Source organism: Drosophila rhopaloa, unplaced genomic scaffold, assembly GCF_018152115.1.
Source record: "Drosophila rhopaloa isolate 14029-0021.01 unplaced genomic scaffold, ASM1815211v1 contig_218, whole genome shotgun sequence".
NCBI classification, from domain to species: Eukaryota; Metazoa; Arthropoda; class Insecta; order Diptera; family Drosophilidae; genus Drosophila; species Drosophila rhopaloa.
In genome coordinates, this window is record NW_025335104.1 from 236,886 (window position 1) to 255,489 (window position 18,604).

General features: G+C 41.0%; 1 protein-coding gene across 1 annotated transcript in view; it reads right to left on the minus strand.

Moving 5' to 3' along the window:
- LOC108045543 (ionotropic receptor 40a) overlaps nt 1–18,604 on the minus strand; it is a 220,074-nt gene that overhangs the window by 136,463 nt on the left and 65,007 nt on the right. The window contains exon 5 of the mRNA XM_044460771.1: nt 14,547–15,048. Coding sequence (XP_044316706.1) covers nt 14,547–15,048 — 502 coding nt within the window. The remainder of the gene's footprint in view (nt 1–14,546; nt 15,049–18,604) is intronic.

An 18,604-nucleotide genomic window follows, 5' to 3' on the forward strand; every position in this document is an offset into this window, starting at 1 on the left:
CGTGCACTTGCCATGCCAGCAGCGGTTGCCAGTTTACAGCTCCCAAGCCAGTCGTCCATATGTACCATTGCCATTCCCATCAGCCTCCTATAACAGTACCTATCAGGTCACCGCACCGCCGCCCACATCTGCTCATTCGCTCCCAATCTTCGCAACGCCTTCAACCTCATCGCAGGCCCAGCCGCTAACAGGATTGCCGCATCTATATCAGCCGTATTCACGAAAGCTACAGGATCTTCCGACATTCGAAGGAACGCCAGAGCAGTGGCCAATGTTTCATGTAGCCTATAGGGAAACTACAAACGCCCACAGTTATACCAATTTGGAGAATTTGTCTCGCCTTCAAAAGTCACTGCATGGTCCAGCTAAGAATTTGGTTGCATCATTACTCATATATCCAAACAATGTCGAAACAATTATGCAAACATTAAATAACCACTACGGACGACCCGAAGTGCTAATACGAAGTCAGCTCGATAAAGTTAACAAAATGAGTGATATTATCGACTTCAGTGTCATGACAGCCAATTTAACATCGTTTCTAGAGAACTGTAACGCTAATTAGTCACAAAGCTGCCGATGAACAAAAAGGGAGAGTGGGCCAAATATATCATGGAAAGAGGAATTGTATATCCGTCAGTAAAACAATTCGCAGAATGGCTTCAAAACATTGCAAGCTATGTATCAATAGCAATGGGCAGTACATCGACGATGACGACCGATAAAACACAGGAAAAGAAAAATCAACCTAAGCACATTTTCACCGTTGACAATAAACAGGAGCGTTCCCGTAAATGCCCAATTTGTAATCACGACCACAAGCTCTATCAATGCGACAATTTCAAGAAGAAGACCTTACCAGAAAAATGGGAAATCGTTAAGAAACAACGACTTTGTTTTGGGTGTCTACACTGGGGCACTCTATGCAAACTTGTTCATTCCGTAGAGAATGCAAAATTGATTCATGTCAAAGATATCACAATCGTCTTCTTCACGATTCAAAGTACCAATCCGCTAAGATTGAGAATATTTCAGATGAAACAAAGACTGACATAGTTTTTACAACAATAATGGATAATGCACCACCGAACACGACCCTTTTTAAATTCGTGCCCATAATTGTTACAGGTCCAAAATCACAATGCACAATAATTGCCTTTATCGACGAGGGTTCAACCATATCTCTTATCGAAGAGGAAACAGCCGAATTGCTGGGTCTCAAAGGATCGAAAAGCCATATGACATTAAAGTGGATAGGTAACAAATCGACAACAGAAATGTCTCAGCAAATAAACCTGGAATTACAAGGATACCCTTCGGGATCTCTATCTTCTTGCCTTATGAAAAATGTAAGAACAGTCAAAAGGTTAATGTTACCATGCCAAGATCTGAATTTGCCAAAATTTTGTATATATTTTCCATGCCTAAAAGATCTGCCTATTGAAAATTATAATAATGCTGCGCCGAAACTATTAATAGGAATGCCACATATCAATCTAGTCAGACCTTTGGAAATAATTAATCTAAATGAAAACTTCTCAGCTCATAGAACTAAATTAGGATGGATATTGTTCGGGTCGAACGAAAACAGACACAGCGGTGTAGTATGCCATGTAGAAGAATGTAAAAATTCAATGGACGACATTCAAAACATAATACATAACTTCATAAACATTGACCAGTTTGGGGTTAGACTAGCATTACCGCTTAAATCAGATGGCGACCAAAGATGTGAAAAGATTTTGAAGGAGACGACAAACAAAATCGAAAGTGGCTATGAGACTGGGCTTTTATGGAAAATCAATATTATTAAAATGCCAGATAGTTACGACACGGCGCTACGTCGACTAAAAATAGCGGAAAGTAAAATGTCCAAGGATGAGTCTCTTCGTAAATGGTATTCAGAAAAAATTAAAGAATATGAAAGAAAAGGATATGCGCGTAAATTAAGCAAGGAAGAACTTAAAACGGATTTAGGCAAAAAATGGTATTTGCCGCATTTCGCCGTAAATAATTTAAATAAAAACAAACTCAGACTAGTATTCGACGCCGCAGCTCAAATTAATGGAGTATCACTGAACTCATGCCTTTCAAAAGGACAAGATGCCTATCAGCCAATCCCGTTGCCGTCTATACTGTTCAAGTTTCAATTTGTGCGGACATTAAAGAAATGTTTCGCCGTGTATTCATCCGAAAGGAAGACCAGGATTATCAACAGTTTCTATGGAGAGATTGCGATACCTCGAGAAAACCAGACGTCTACGTGATAAATGTGATGATATTTGGTTCAGCCAGTTCGCCCTGTTCAGCCCAATATGTAAAAAATCTTAATGCCGACAATCCCAGAGCAGTAAAAGCGATTGTTGATTATCATTACGTCGATGATTATGTAGACAGCTTTGACACAATAAATGAAGCACGTAACATAATTAACAAGGTTGTACAAATTCATGTGAACGGGAATTTTGAACTTCGCGGATTCGTGTCAAACTCAAAGGAGCTTTTGGCAAGGACGAACAACTCAACAGAGATCATGACATCGCCAACAAAATTAAGTCACTCTGAGCTGAACACTGAAGAAATACTTGGACTTTATTGGGATCATGGATCAGACCAGTTCTGTTTCATCGTAATGTTTAAAGGAGTGCCGAACAACGTAGCTGAAGCAAAATCACCTCCAACAAAGAGACAAGTTCTGTCCATGATAATGTCCATATTTGACCCCTTTGGATTTATAGCACCCTTTGTAATAAAAGCTAAAATCTTAATTCAAGAATTATGGCGCCTAAATACAATGTGGGATGAGGTTATTCCCGAGAGCCTTTACAACGTGTGGATTACTTGGTACGACCAATTTCAGAAGGTAAAAGACGTAAGGATTCACAGATGCTATCATAATAATTTCACCAAACCTGATCCCGACTTGCAACTTCATATTTTCGTAGACGCAAGCGAAGAAGCCTTTGCCGCCGTCGCTTACTGGAGAGTAATGTATCAAGAACAAATAGCAATAGTGTTTGTGATGGGTAAGGCTAACTGTTGTCCTATAAAAACAGTATCAATACCACGCCTCGAACTACAAGCTGCAGTCCTCGGAATTCGACTTAAAAACGCCATAATAAATAACCAAGAAGTCAGCCCAAAACATGTTTACCTGTGGTCGGATTCAAAGACTGTAATAAGCTGGATACAATCAGATAGCCGCCGTTATAAGCAATATGTCGCCCACAGAGTAACAGAAATTTTGGAAAGCTTAAATTCCTGGAACAAAAAATCCCGCAGACGCTGCCACACGCATGTCCTCAAAAGCAGATCCAAGCGTTTGGATTGATGGACCTCCATTTTTATATCTCGACAGCTCCGAGTGGCCATCACCACCTTATGATATAAAATCTCACGACCATGACAAAGAAAAATTTGTATTTGTTGCTACTCAGGACATGACAATCGATATGATAGACAAATACAGTAAATACGAGAAACTATTGCGAGTCTATTCTTCGGTTCGCCGTGCCATCGAGCTGTTCAAAAATAAATCCTTAAAAAAGTCTACAGTACTAACAGCTGAAGAAATTTGTAGTTCTGAAAAACTATTATGCAAATCAGTCCATCTCGCTTGTTTCCACCAAGAAGTAACTCAGTTAAAGAATGGTCAACCCATAACGAATTCCAGTCCCATATGGACTGGCATTGATAAAGCTACTTGCGTTGGTCCTATGACAAAACGTCCTATTATATTACCCAAAACCCATAAACTGACTTTACTGATCGCCCAGCATCATCATGAACTGTGTAAACACCAAAATGTGGATACCATGATCTGTTCCATTAGACAAACATTTTGGATACCATCTATTCGCCGTTTAGCTAAAACCATTAAGACCAACTGTCAGTTATGCAAAAACTTATCCGCAATGCCAAAGCCACCCTTGATGGGACAGTTGCATATGGACAGAGTTGCAGCCTTTATCAGACCCTTTACGTATACAGGGTTGGATTATCTTGGTCCCCTTTTGGTGGCTATTGGCAGATGACGTGAAAAAAGGTGGGTAGCGTTATTCACCTGTATGACTACAAGAGCTATACACCTCGAATTGTCTAAGGATTTGTCATCGGATGCCGCCATTATGTGTCTCAAAAACTTTTGTTGCCGAAGAGGAGTACCAAAAAGAATTAGAAGTGATCAAGGAACGAACTTTGTCGGTGTCGGCAAAGAGCAATGGATTACGGTGGTGGATGCGATTGCAATGGAGAGTGGTCGCTGTGGTATTGAGTGGGTATTTAATACTCCAGGCAATCCGGCTGCTGGTGGAGCATGGGAGCGTTTGGTGCGTAGTGTGAAACTTACTTTGGCATTAACCCTCAAAGAAAAGGTACCTCAGGTTGAAACTCTTCAAGGTCTGTTAAATGAAGCTGAAAACCTTATTAATTCCCGTCCTTTAACACACCTACCGATCGATTCATACGAAGACGATCCGCTTACTCCAAATCATTTTTTACTTGGTTGCCCAAACCATGTACAAACACCAGTAGTTGACGAAAACGTTTGCCTGAAGAAGCAATGGCATATCCGGCAGCAGTTAATGCAGACCTTCTGGAAACGATGGATCCAGGAGTACTTGCCGACTCTAACCCGACGCACTAAGTGGTTCAACCGTGTGGAGCCAATACAAATCGGAGATGTGGTTCTAATTTGCGACGAGACCGATAGCCGTGGTGTATGGAAAAAAGGAAGAATCATTGAAATTCAACCCGCAAAGGACGGACAAGTGCGATCAGCAACGGTAAAAACTGCAACTGGAGTACTTCGAAGACCAGCGTCCAAATTGGCCGTTCTCGACGTCATTGGTGAATCTCAGAAGGCACCTTGATTCACGGGGGCCGGAATGTTAAGGAATTTTCTTTATTATTATAATTTTTCTTCTAAGTTAAGTCAAGATGAATTCAATACTTGTTCCCTTTATCATTTAATGTTTAATTTGAAACGATTACTTTGTTATCGATCACATGTAATTATAAGCTAACGATAAGCACAAAAGGGTGGCCACTTTTGTACTTTTAGCCGAGACGATTGGTACGTAGCCTCCGCATAAAAATTATTTTGTGTTCTAATTTAAGCCTCAAAAAAACAGATAATAAAACGCACGCCGCACGTACGCACTGCAATTGTCAAGCAGAAAATAATTTGCGTTCTTATTATGTCCTGATCGGTTACAGAAGTCAACATTTTTTATTATCAATCTCAGTGCAAGCCCGTCGCACAAAAACCTTATACAAGCCTGCCGCTTGTATGTATGTTCATGTATTTGAGCAAAAATTTGACGCCATTTTTTCTTAAGAAGTACACACGACGCCATTCTAAGAACTTGGAAAAGCCACGCCGAAAAATACAGTTGGGACCATCGCCAATTAAATAAGTTGCATTATCATCGATTGCTCCAACGCCGCCTACACCCCACATGCGTATATTTGTACTGTGAATGCCTTCTCACATAAAGTCCATGACAACCTGGAATGCCAAGAGTGAGCCAGCGTTGCAACAAAGGAAAGCCACCAGCCCGTCTAGGATTTGAATACAAGATGTTAACATCGGGGGATGAAACAGATCAAACGATTATCGAGCTCAACAAGATGGATGAACTTCAAGAAAAGCTGCGAGATTTGGAACTCAAATTTCAAGAATCGCAGAATCAAAATAGCGAACTTCGTTCATCACTACGCCGCATAACTAGCCAACTTGAACATGATGAACAGGAGAAAGCACGAGCACTGACTAGTAGCGAGCAACTTCGGACAAATATGGGTAAGTTAATGCTAAACTTCACTGCGACATATACCTTTCCAGACGTGCACTTGCCATGCCAGCAGCGGTTGCCAGTTTACAGCTCCCAAGCCAGTCGTCCATATGTACCATTGCCATTCCCATCAGCCTCCTATAACAGTACCTATCAGGTAAAGGAGTGCCGAACAACGTAGCTGAAGCAAAATCACCTCCAACAAAGAGACAAGTTCTGTCTATGATAATGTCCATATTTGACCCCTTTGGATTTATAGCACCCTTTGTAATAAAAGCTAAAATCTTAATTCAAGAATTATGGCGCCTAAATACAATGTGGGATGAGGTTATTCCCGAGAGCCTTTACAACGTGTGGATTACTTGGTACGACCAATTGCAGAAGGTAAAAGACGTAAGGATTCACAGATGCTATCATAATAATTTCACCAAACCTGATCCCGACTTGCAACTTCATATTTTCGTAGACGCAAGCGAAGAAGCCTTTGCCGCCGTCGCTTACTGGAGAGTAATGTATCAAGAACAAATAGCAATAGTGTTTGTGATGGGTAAGGCTAACTGTTGTCCTATAAAAACAGTATCAATACCACGCCTCGAACTACAAGCTGCAGTCCTCGGAATTCGACTTAAAAACGCCATAATAAATAACCATGAAGTCAGCCCAAAACATGTTTACCTGTGGTCGGATTCAAAGACTGTAATAAGCTGGATACAATCAGATAGCCGCCGTTATAAGCAATATGTCGCCCACAGAGTAACAGAAATTTTGGAAAGCTTAAAAATCGACCAATGGAAATGGATTCCTGGAACAAAAAATCCCGCAGACGCTGCCACACGCATGTCCTCAAAAGCAGATCCAAGCGTTTGGATTGATGGACCTCCATTTTTATATCTCGACAGCTCCGAGTGGCCATCACCACCTGATGATATAAAATCTCACGACCATGACAAAGAAAAATTTGTATTTGTTGCTACTCAGGACATGACAATCGATATGATAGACAAATACAGTAAATACGAGAAACTATTGCGAGTCTATTCTTCGGTTCGCCGTGCCATCGAGCTGTTCAAAAATAAATCCTTAAAAAAGTCTACAGTACTAACAGCTGAAGAAATTTGTAGTTCTGAAAAACTATTATGCAAATCAGTCCATCTCGCTTGTTTCCACCAAGAAGTAACTCAGTTAAAGAATGGTCAACCCATAACGAATTCCAGTCCCATATGGAACCTTTCGCCCGAGCTGGATGACGACGGTGTTCTTCGCTTATCAGGTCGCATTGATAAAGCTACTTGCGTTGGTCCTATGACAAAACGTCCTATTATATTACCCAAAACCCATAAACTGACTTTACTGATCGCCCAGCATCATCATGAACTGTGTAAACACCAAAATGTGGATACCATGATCTGTTCCATTAGACAAACATTTTGGATACCATCTATTCGCCGTTTAGCTAAAACCATTAAGACCAACTGTCAGTTATGCAAAAACTTATCCGCAATGCCAAAGCCACCCTTGATGGGACAGTTGCCTATGGACAGAGTTGCAGCCTCTATCAGACCCTTTACGTATACAGGGTTGGATTATCTTGGTCCCCTTTTGGTGGCTATTGGCAGACGACGTGAAAAAAGGTGGGTAGCGTTATTCACCTGTATGACTACAAGAGCTATACACCTCGAATTGTCTAAGGATTTGTCATCGGATGCCGCCATTATGTGTCTCAAAAACTTTTGTTGCCGAAGAGGAGTACCAAAAAGAATTAGAAGTGATCAAGGAACGAACTTTGTCGGTGTCGGCAAAGAGCAATGGATTACGGTGGTGGATGCGATTGCAATGGAGAGTGGTCGCTGTGGTATTGAGGCAATCCGGCTGCTGGTGGAGCATGGGAGCGTTTGGTGCGTAGTGTGAAACTTATTTTGGCATTAACCCTCAAAGAAAAGGTACCTCAGGTTGAAACTCTTCAAGGTCTGTTAAATGAAGCTGAAAACCTTATTAATTCCCGTCCTTTAACACACCTACCGATCGATTCATACGAAGACGATCCGCTTACTCCAAATCATTTTTTACTTGGTTGCCCAAACCATGTACAAACACCAGTAGTTGACGAAAACGTTTGCCTGAAGAAGCAATGGCATATCCGGCAGCAGTTAATGCAGACCTTCTGGAAACGATGGATCCAGGAGTACTTGCCGACTCTAACCCGACGCACTAAGTGGTTCAACCGTGTGGAGCCAATACAAATCGGAGATGTGGTTCTAATTTGCGACGAGACCGATAGCCGTGGTGTATGGAAAAAAGGAAGAATCATTGAAATTCAACCCGCAAAGGACGGACAAGTGCGATCAGCAACGGTAAAAACTGCAACTGGAGTACTTCGAAGACCAGCGTCCAAATTGGCCGTTCTCGACGTCATTGGTGAATCTCAGAAGGCACCTTGATTCACGGGGGCCGGAATGTTAAGGAATTTTCTTTATTATTATAATTTTTCTTCTAAGTTAAGTCAAGATGAATTCAATACTTGTTCCCTTTATCATTTAATGTTTAATTTGAAACGATTACTTTGTTATCGATCACATGTAATTATAAGCTAACGATAAGCACAAAAGGGTGGCCACTTTTTGTACTTTTAGCCGAGACGATTGGTACGTAGCCTCCGCATAAAAATTATTTTGTGTTCTAATTTAAGCCTCAAAAAAACAGATAATAAAACGCACGCCGCACGTAAGCACTGCAATTGTCAAGCAGAAAATAATTTGCGTTCTTATTATGTCCTGATCGGCTACAGAAGTCAACATTTTTTATTATCAATCTCAGTGCAAGCCCGTCGCACAAAAACCTTATTCAAGCCTGCCGCTTGTATGTATGTTCATGTATTTGAGCAAAAATTTGACGCCAATTTTTCTTAAGAAGTACACGACGCCATTCTAAGAACTTGGAAAAGCCACGCCGAAAAATACAGTTGGGACCATCGCCAATTAAATAAGTTGCATTATCATCGATTGCTCCAACGCCGCCTACACCCCACATGCGTATATTTGTACTGTGAATGCCTTCTCACATAAAGTCCATGACAACCTGGAATGCCAAGAGTGAGCCAGCGTTGCAACAAAGGAAAGCCACCAGCCCGTCTAGGATTTGAATACAAGATGTTAACATCGGGGGATGAAACAGATCAAACGATTATCGAGCTCAACAAGATGGATGAACTTCAAGAAAAGCTGCGAGATTTGGAACTCAAATTTCAAGAATCGCAGAATCAAAATAGCGAACTTCGTTCATCACTACGCCGCATAACTAGCCAACTTGAACATGATGAACAGGAGAAAGCACGAGCACTGACTAGTAGCGAGCAACTTCAGACAAATATGGGTAAGTTAATGCTAAACTTCACTGCGACATATACCTTTCCAGACGTGCACTTGCCATGCCAGCAGCGGTTGCCAGTTTACAGCTCCCAAGCCAGTCGTCCATATGTACCATTGCCATTCCCATCAGCCTCCTATAACAGTACCTATCAGGTCACCGCACCGCCGCCCACATCTGCTCATTCGCTCCCAATCTTCGCAACGCCTTCAACCTCATCGCAGGCCCAGCCGCTAACAGGATTGCCGCATCTATATCAGCCGTATTCACGAAAGCTACAGGATCTTCCGACATTCGATGGAACGCCAGAGCAGTGGCCAATGTTTCATGTAGCCTATAGGGAAACTACAAACGCCCACAGTTATACCAATTTGGAGAATTTGTCTCGCCTTCAAAAGTCACTGCATGGTCCAGCTAAGAATTTGGTTGCATCATTACTCATATATCCAAACAATGTCGAAACAATTATGCAAACATTAAATAACCACTACGGACGACCCGATGTGCTAATACGAAGTCAGCTCGATAAAGTTAACAAAATGAGTGATATTATCGACTTCAGTGTCATGACAGCCAATTTAACATCGTTTCTAGAGAACTGTAACGCTAATTAGTCACAAAGCTGCCGATGAACAAAAAGGGAGAGTGGGCCAAATATATCATGGAAAGAGGAATTGTATATCCGTCAGTAAAACAATTCGCAGAATGGCTTCAAAACATTGCAAGCTATGTATCAATAGCAATGGGCAGTACATCGACGATGACGACCGATAAAACACAGGAAAAGAAAAATCAACCTAAGCACATTTTCACCGTTGACAATAAACAGGAGCGTTCCCGTAAATGCCCAATTTGTAATCACGACCACAAGCTCTATCAATGCGACAATTTCAAGAAGAAGACCTTACCAGAAAAATGGGAAATCGTTAAGAAACAACGACTTTGTTTTGGGTGTCTACACTGGGGCACTCTATGCAAACTTGTTCATTCCGTAGAGAATGCAAAATTGATTCATGTCAAAGATATCACAATCGTCTTCTTCACGATTCAAAGTACCAATCCGCTAAGATTGAGAATATTTCAGATGAAACAAAGACTGACATAGTTTTTACAACAATAATGGATAATGAACCACCGAACACGACCCTTTTTAAATTCGTGCCCATAATTGTTACAGTTCCAAAATCACAATGCACAATAATTGCCTTTATCGACGAGGGTTCAACCATATCTCTTATCGAAGAGGAAACAGCCGAATTGCTGGGTCTCAAAGGATCGAAAAGCCATATGACATTAAAGTGGATAGGTAACAAATCGACAACAGAAATGTCTCAGCAAACAAACCTGGAATTACAAGGATACCCTTCGGGATCTCTATCTTCTTGCCTTATGAAAAATGTAAGAACAGTCAAAAGGTTAATGTTACCATGCCAAGATCTGAATTTGCCAAAATTTTGTATATATTTTCCATGCCTAAAAGATCTGCCTATTGAAAATTATAATAATGCTGCGCCGAAACTATTAATAGGAATGCCACATATCAATCTAGTCAGACCTTTGGAAATAATTAATCTAAATGAAAACTTCTCAGCTCATAGAACTAAATTAGGATGGATATTGTTCGGGTCGAACGAAAACAGACACAGCGGTGTAGTATGCCATGAAGAAGAATGTAAAAATTCAATGGACGACATTCAAAACATAATACATAACTTCATAAACATTGACCAGTTTGGGGTTAGACTATCATTACCGCTTAAATCAGATGGCGACCAAAGATGTGAAAAGATTTTGAAGGAGACGACAAACAAAATCGAAAGTGGCTATGAGACTGGGCTTTTATGGAAAATCAATATTATTAAAATGCCAGATAGTTACGACACGGCGCTACGTCGACTAAAAATAGCGGAAAGTAAAATGTCCAAGGATGAGTCTCTTCGTAAATGGTATTCAGAAAAAATTAAAGAATATGAAAGAAAAGGATATGCGCGTAAATTAAGCAAGGAAGAACTTAAAACGGATTTAGGCAAAAAATGGTATTTGCCGCATTTCGCCGTAAATAATTTAAATAAAAACAAACTCAGACTAGTATTCGACGCCGCAGCTCAAATTAATGGAGTATCACTGAACTCATGCCTTTCAAAAGGACAAGATGCCTATCAGCCAATCCCGTTGCCGTCTATACTGTTCAAGTTTCAATTTGTGCGGACATTAAAGAAATGTTTCACCGTGTATTCATCCGAAAGGAAGACCAGGATTATCAACAGTTTCTATGGAGAGATTGCGATACCTCGAGAAAACCAGACGTCTACGTGATGAATGTGATGATATTTGGTTCAGCCAGTTCGCCCTGTTCAGCCCAATATGTAAAAAATCTTAATGCCGACAATCCCAGAGCAGTAAAAGCGATTGTTGATCATCATTACGTCGATGATTATGTAGACAGCTTTGACACAATAGATGAAGCACGTAACATAATTAACAAGGTTGTACAAATTCATCTGAACGGGAATTTTGAACTTCGCGGATTCGTGTCAAACTCAAAGGAGCTTTTGGCAAGGACGAACAACTCAACAGAGATCATGACATCGCCAACAAAATTAAGTCACTCTGAGCTGAACACTGAAGAAATACTTGGACTTTATTGGGATCATGGATCAGACCAGTTCTGTTTCATCGTAAAGTTTAAAGGAGTGCCGAACAACGTAGCTGAAGCAAAATCACCTCCAACAAAGGTGTCCATGATAATGTCCATATTTGACCCCTTTGGATTTATAGCACCCTTTGTAATAAAAGCTAAAATCTTAATTCAAGAATTATGGCGCCTAAATACAATGTGGGATGAGGTTATTCCCGAGAGCCTTTACAACGTGTGGATTACTTGGTACGACCAATTGCAGAAGGTAAAAGACGTAAGGATTCACAGATGCTATCATAATAATTTCACCAAACCTGATCCCGACTTGCAACTTCATATTTTCGTAGACGCAAGCGAAGAAGCCTTTGCCGCCGTCGCTTACTGGAGAGTAATGTATCAAGAACAAATAGCAATAGTGTTTGTGATGGGTAAGGCTAACTGTTGTCCTATAAAAACAGTATCAATACCACGCCTCGAACTACAAGCTGCAGTCCTCGGAATTCGACTTAAAAACGCCATAATAAATAACCATGAAGTCAGCCCAAAACATGTTTACCTGTGGTCGGATTCAAAGACTGTAATAAGCTGGATACAATCAGATAGCCGCCGTTATAAGCAATATGTCGCCCACTGAGTAACAGAAATTTTGGAAAGCTTAAAAATCGACCAATGGAAATGGATTCCTGGAACAAAAAATCCCGCAGACGCTGCCACACGCATGTCCTCAAAAGCAGATCCAAGCGTTTGGATTGATGGACCTCCATTTTTATATCTCGACAGCTCCGAGTGGCCATCACCACCTGATGATATAAAATCTCACGACCATGACAAAGAAAAATTTGTATTTGTTGCTACTCAGGACATGACAATCGATATGATAGACAAATACAGTAAATACGAGAAACTATTGCGAGTCTATCGAGCTGTTCAAAAATAAATCCTTAAAAAAGTCTACAGTACTAACAGCTGAAGAAATTTGTAGTTCTGAAAAACTATTATGCAAATCAGTCCATCTCGCTTGTTTCCACCAAGAAGTAACTCAGTTAAAGAATGGTCAACCCATAACGAATTCCAATCCCATATGGAACCTTTCGCCCGAGCTGGATGACGACGGTGTTCTTCGCTTAGCAGGTCGCATTGATAAAGCTACTTGCGTTGGTCCTATGACAAAACGTCCTATTATATTACCCAAAACCCATAAACTGACTTTACTGATCGCCCAGCATCACCATGAACTGTGTAAACACCAAAATGTGGATACCATGATCTGTTCCATTAGACAAACATTTTGGATACCATCTATTCGCCGTTTAGCTAAAACCATTAAGACCAACTGTCAGTTATGCAAAAACTTATCCGCAATGCCAAAGCCACCCTTGATGGGACAGTTGCCTATGGACAGAGTTGCAGCCTTTATCAGACCCTTTACGTATACAGGGTTGGATTATCTTGGTCCCCTTTTGGTGGCTATTGGCAGACGACGTGAAAAAAGGTGGGTAGCGTTATTCACCTGTATGACTACAAGAGCTATACACCTCGAATTGTCTAAGGATTTGTCATCGGATGCCGCCATTATGTGTCTCAAAAACTTTTGTTGCCGAAGAGGAGTACCAAAAAGAATTAGAAGTGATCAAGGAACGAACTTTGTCGGTGTCGGCAAAGAGCAATGGATTACGGTGGTGGATGCGATTGCAATGGAGAGTGGTCGCTGTGGTATTGAGGCAATCCGGCTGCTGGTGGAGCATGGGAGCGTTTGGTGCGCAGTGTGAAACTTATTTTGGCATTAACCCTCAAAGAAAAGGTACCTCAGGTTGAAACTCTTCAAGGTCTGTTAAATGAAGCTGAAAACCTTATTAATTCCCGTCCTTTAACACACCTACCGATCGATTCATACGAAGACGATCCGCTTAGTCCAAATCATTTTTTACTTGGTTGCCCAAACCATGTACAAACACCAGTAGTTGACGAAAACGTTTGCCTGAAGAAGCAATGGCATATCCGGCAGCAGTTAATGCAGACCTTCTGGAAACGATGGATCCAGGAGTACTTGCCGACTCTAACCCGACGCACTAAGTGGTTCAACCGTGTGGAGCCAATACAAATCGGAGATGTGGTTCTAATTTGCGACGAGACCGATAGCCGTGGTGTATGGAAAAAAGGAAGAATCATTGAAATTCAACCCGCAAAGGACGGACAAGTGCGATCAGCAACGGTAAAAACTGCAACTGGAGTACTTCGAAGACCAGCGTCCAAATTGGCCGTTCTCGACGTCATTGGTGAATCTCAGAAGGCACCTTGATTCACGGGGGCCGGAATGTTAAGGAATTTTCTTTATTATTATAATTTTTCTTCTAAGTTAAGTCAAGATGAATTCAATACTTGTTCCCTTTATCATTTAATGTTTAATTTGAAACGATTACTTTGCTATCGATCACATGTAATTATAAGCTAACGATAAGCACAAAAGGGTGGCCACTTTTCTACTTTTAGCCGAGACGATTGGTACGTAGCCTCCGCATAAAAATTATTTTGTGTTCTAATTTAAGCCTCAAAAAAACAGATAATAAAACGCACGCCGCACGTACGCACTGCAATTGTCAAGCAGAAAATAATTTGCGTTCTTATTATGTCCTGATCGGCTACAGAAGTCAACAGGTGTAAAATTTAGTTGCATACTTGGAGAAATCGATTGAATAGTTTTTCGTGTTAATAATACATTTTTTTTTTCAAACATTTTTGTATATACTTACACATTGTTCAAGGTGTCCAGAAAAGGGCATCCAATCTGTACGGCTACTGCCGAGTACCGAGTGTATAGCTTTTGACTGAGCTGAAAATATTTTGCACCATATTGCTGAATATTAAAGAAAAGTGTTTCCCTTCCTCCCAGCACCGCTTTGTCCTCTCCGCCTTCGGCGATCAGTTGGATGCCAGCTTCCACCGAGTCAATAAGAAATCGAAGAGGGCCATCTGGCTCCCGCCGCATCAGAGCGTAAAGCTGCCGAAAGATTTCCGTCCCATTTTCAAGCATCTCTAAAGAGCTGCTCTCCTTCTCCACATAAAGGCGGTATCCGTCGCGAATCATGGCTGCCTGCAGGTGCTGAAGCGTGTTGATCGGTGGCTCGCGGGCGGGCCGTGCGAACTGACTGGTCAGTTGCGCTGAATATACATCGGCCAAAACATAAGTCGCTGCTATCCAGTACACAATGGTCAGAAACTTGGCACGGTAGCCGTGATATAGTTCTTGGCAGGCTGTCGAGATAATAAAGGGTTAAACCAAACTATACCCAGAATATATATATATATGTTGTTTAGGTATTACATGTTTTTATATTCTAGCATTAGTTATTATACATATTTGTAGTCTAAAATGTTCTAAAATAAGCTTACAAATAATTTTTTTGTGAAAGCGTAAGTGTTCAAGGGCGTATAAAAAATAAATCAGTTCCAGTCCAGGCTTCATCGAGTAAAGTCGTGTAACTAGCGCTAAGACCAAACTTAGTAAACAACAAGTAAACAAAACAGAAACACAACCACATCTTTCTGCAAACAAAAAAGGCAGCATGCTAAAAATGTTTGAGAGCCGCACACTTAGATAAACGAAGCCAATAGTAATCTAACTAACAGTCATATGACTGGTACTGAGAAATGCGGCCCTGAGAATTAATGCTGGGTTGGAAGGTCGTTGCGTTGTAGGCGGGTTCTGCGGGAAACCCGAGTAAAGCCTCTTGCGAAATGATTTGGGTGCACGGATAGTTTTTTATTGTAGGTCGTCTTTTCTTTATCTATTTCATATTTTACGGCAAGAATGCCGAAGTCTCTGTGGTTGCGAATATACCATGGTGCCCCAGTGAGAGTCCTCAGGATTTTCGATTGTGAGCGCTGTATGATGACAATGTTTCTGCTCTCGTTCCCCCATAGCTTTGAGCTATATGTCCAGATAGGCTTGACATTAGAGTTGTAGAGCAGGACCTTGTAGTCCAGACGCAGGGGCGATCGAATGTTTAATATTCAGTAGAAGCTGATGGCTTCTAGTTTAAGATGCAGTTTTTTGCATTCGATGTGTCTTCTCCAGGTTAGTCGTCTGTCGAGGTGGACGCCAAGATACGTTACTTCGTTGACTTCGGGAATCGGCGTACTATTTCATGATAGTGGAGGGCATGTTTGCCTTAAGAAATATACACTGTATATAGAGTAGTCGTCAGATGTTGTTATGTTGCACATTACTGCGAAGACCCTGTTGTAGAGATACGACTCAAGTAGTTTATGAGTGTTTGTAGGCAAGTGGGTTTTGATATTAAGCATGAGGCCATCGAGCCAGACTCGATCAAAAGCTTGATATACGTTAAGGAATATTGCGCTGTAATATTCACGATGCTCGAAGGCTGGGCGTATTTCTGATGTTATTCTGTTAGCTTGTTCGATTGTTCCATGGTGCCAGGATAACATGTGCCGGGATAACATTGTGTACTTCCAGATATGGTACTATGCGTGTAAGAAGGCATTTTTCGAACAATAATAAACTTATTGGTAGGTGACGGAATTGTGTGGACTTTTCCGGCTTTCGGTAGGTAGTAGATTTTTTCCATTTGCACGGATAGTAGCCGAGACGTATGATCCCATTGAAGAGTTTACAAATAGCCTCAATAGCAGAGTTTGGAAGTTCAATTATCACTTTTAATATTATTAGGTCACCGCCAGGAGCCTTTTTCTCCTTTGGAAGAAACGATGTTGGTAAGGATATAGTTTCAGATTCAATTTGTGGGAAGAGAAATAGACCAGTGGCAGGGTTCGACTGGCAAACGCTTCGGAGATGTGAAGCATTGGCGTTCCACATGGGTATTCTTATGTTCTGGTTTTGAACCAGTGATTGCATGGTGACGTTTCCTAGATTAGATTGGAGTGTGTTTGTCGCTCCTGTTCGAATCCCTTCTGGGTACTTCGCTGACAAAATGAGGATCTTGCAGCCATCCCGAAGAATACTTCCGGCGTCATTTTTGAGTAAGTGTACACGTTTTGAGTGTTTTGATGGCGCGTTATTGTCGCGGTTTTCAACTCCTTGTAGACCTCATAGCCACTGTTGTTTGCCGTGTGATTTCCTCCGCAGCTTCCACATTTATTTTTTAGGCGGAATCGTAAAAGTCTCCACAAACTTCTCAGACTAATCGAAGTGCAGTATGTCCTGGTGTGTCCATACTCCTGACAGTTTGTACATTGCTCTTCCACCTTAATTCTTCGGTGAAATAGGTATTCCAGGTTATAAGTGGGGTGCACTTCATTTTTCTTCAAGACTCTACCTTAAAGAGCGGTTGCGGCTTTTTTTTCCTGTTAATGATTTTGACATATTCATCTTTAAAATATCAGAAATATACCTGAAAAGTTTGAAGAATCTATGTTGTTTCTGTGTCCAAAAAAATTCCTGAAGATTGCCTATTTTTTGACACAACTAACCAAATGGACCTAACCACGACGACCTTATGATACTTTCCTAGCATAAGAAAATTTAAATTGTTCAACCATCAAATCATCAACTTGGATTTTGTTATGGATATAAGCCGTAATATCCATTGATGAGAGGTCTGGGGCGAGCCGAGGAACAAATAAATGTTTTAGCTTTACCGTTTTTGGTACGACACAAGCGACCTTTTTTGTTACTTCAGAATTTGTATCTGCACTACCTGTATCAGTACCAGTATTAAGTCAACATGAGGTGTTAGGGCCACTACTTTATTTTGATCGGACAGAGCGAAAATTTCTGGCAGCGATTCGGGTACCGAATCACATTTTGCCCGATCTTAGTACCATTTGAGTGGCGCCTAAGGTTGGCAGCTGAGCTGGAAGCGAATCGTGGGCAGCAGGTTGCACGGCACTTTCCATAGAATGCCCACCGACCGCGCCATTTTGCGCTTTGGGGAATCGGGCTCAGCTAGCATGCGACTATTTTTACGGTAGTTGCGGATTAATTCCGTAACACTACTTTTTGTGAGCCGCCTAATAGATATTGCCTGGTTCTCATATACGATGCACTCATCGCTGTAGTAGCGTAGGCCACTCCTCTTATCAATGGCATCGCGAACCAGGCCATAATAGCCAAGGCACTTTCCGTGATAAATTTTATCACATGTATGGCAGGGAATATGCTCCTGTCCAGCCGAGATAACGTTCTTGTAATTCTTCAGTGAACAGAAAACTATTCTCATTAGGACCACAGTGCAATTATAGCGGACTAAAAATAGAAAGCGCTCAAGAACTTTTTGATGAGAGAGAAAGGAGAGAACGCAAAGAGAGAGAGCGGCAGCGTAACACCGATTAACTCCGATATTAGACACCTCTGAGAGCATGATACACTAACATAAGGTAGTCTCGTCGGCAAATTTTGGTACCCTACTATTAAAACAATGAGTGCGAGTGAGATGGGAACTGTTTAGTAAGTGCGAGCAGAGCGACAATAGAATGTGTGGATTAACCTTTAGATGAACCCCCTGGTTTTTTTTTGCCTTTCATAATAAAAGGATTTTAATTTTTATTATAATTTAATTTTTAATAATTTTGAATTTGACATTAGGCGTTGTTTTTGTCTCTGAATACTGAGACTTTTGTTAAGATTCTTAATTCTAAAATATATTCTAATCTTAAAATAACAAAGAATGTATACGAACCTTTAATAATCGCAGCCGAAAATGTTAGTATAAGTTTAGACATAAAAACTTATACTAATATTTTCGGCTGCGATTATTAAAGTTTCGTTTACATTCTTTGTTATTTTAAAAGTTTCACAGCGATTCCTCCCACAGCGCTCTTTTTTCCA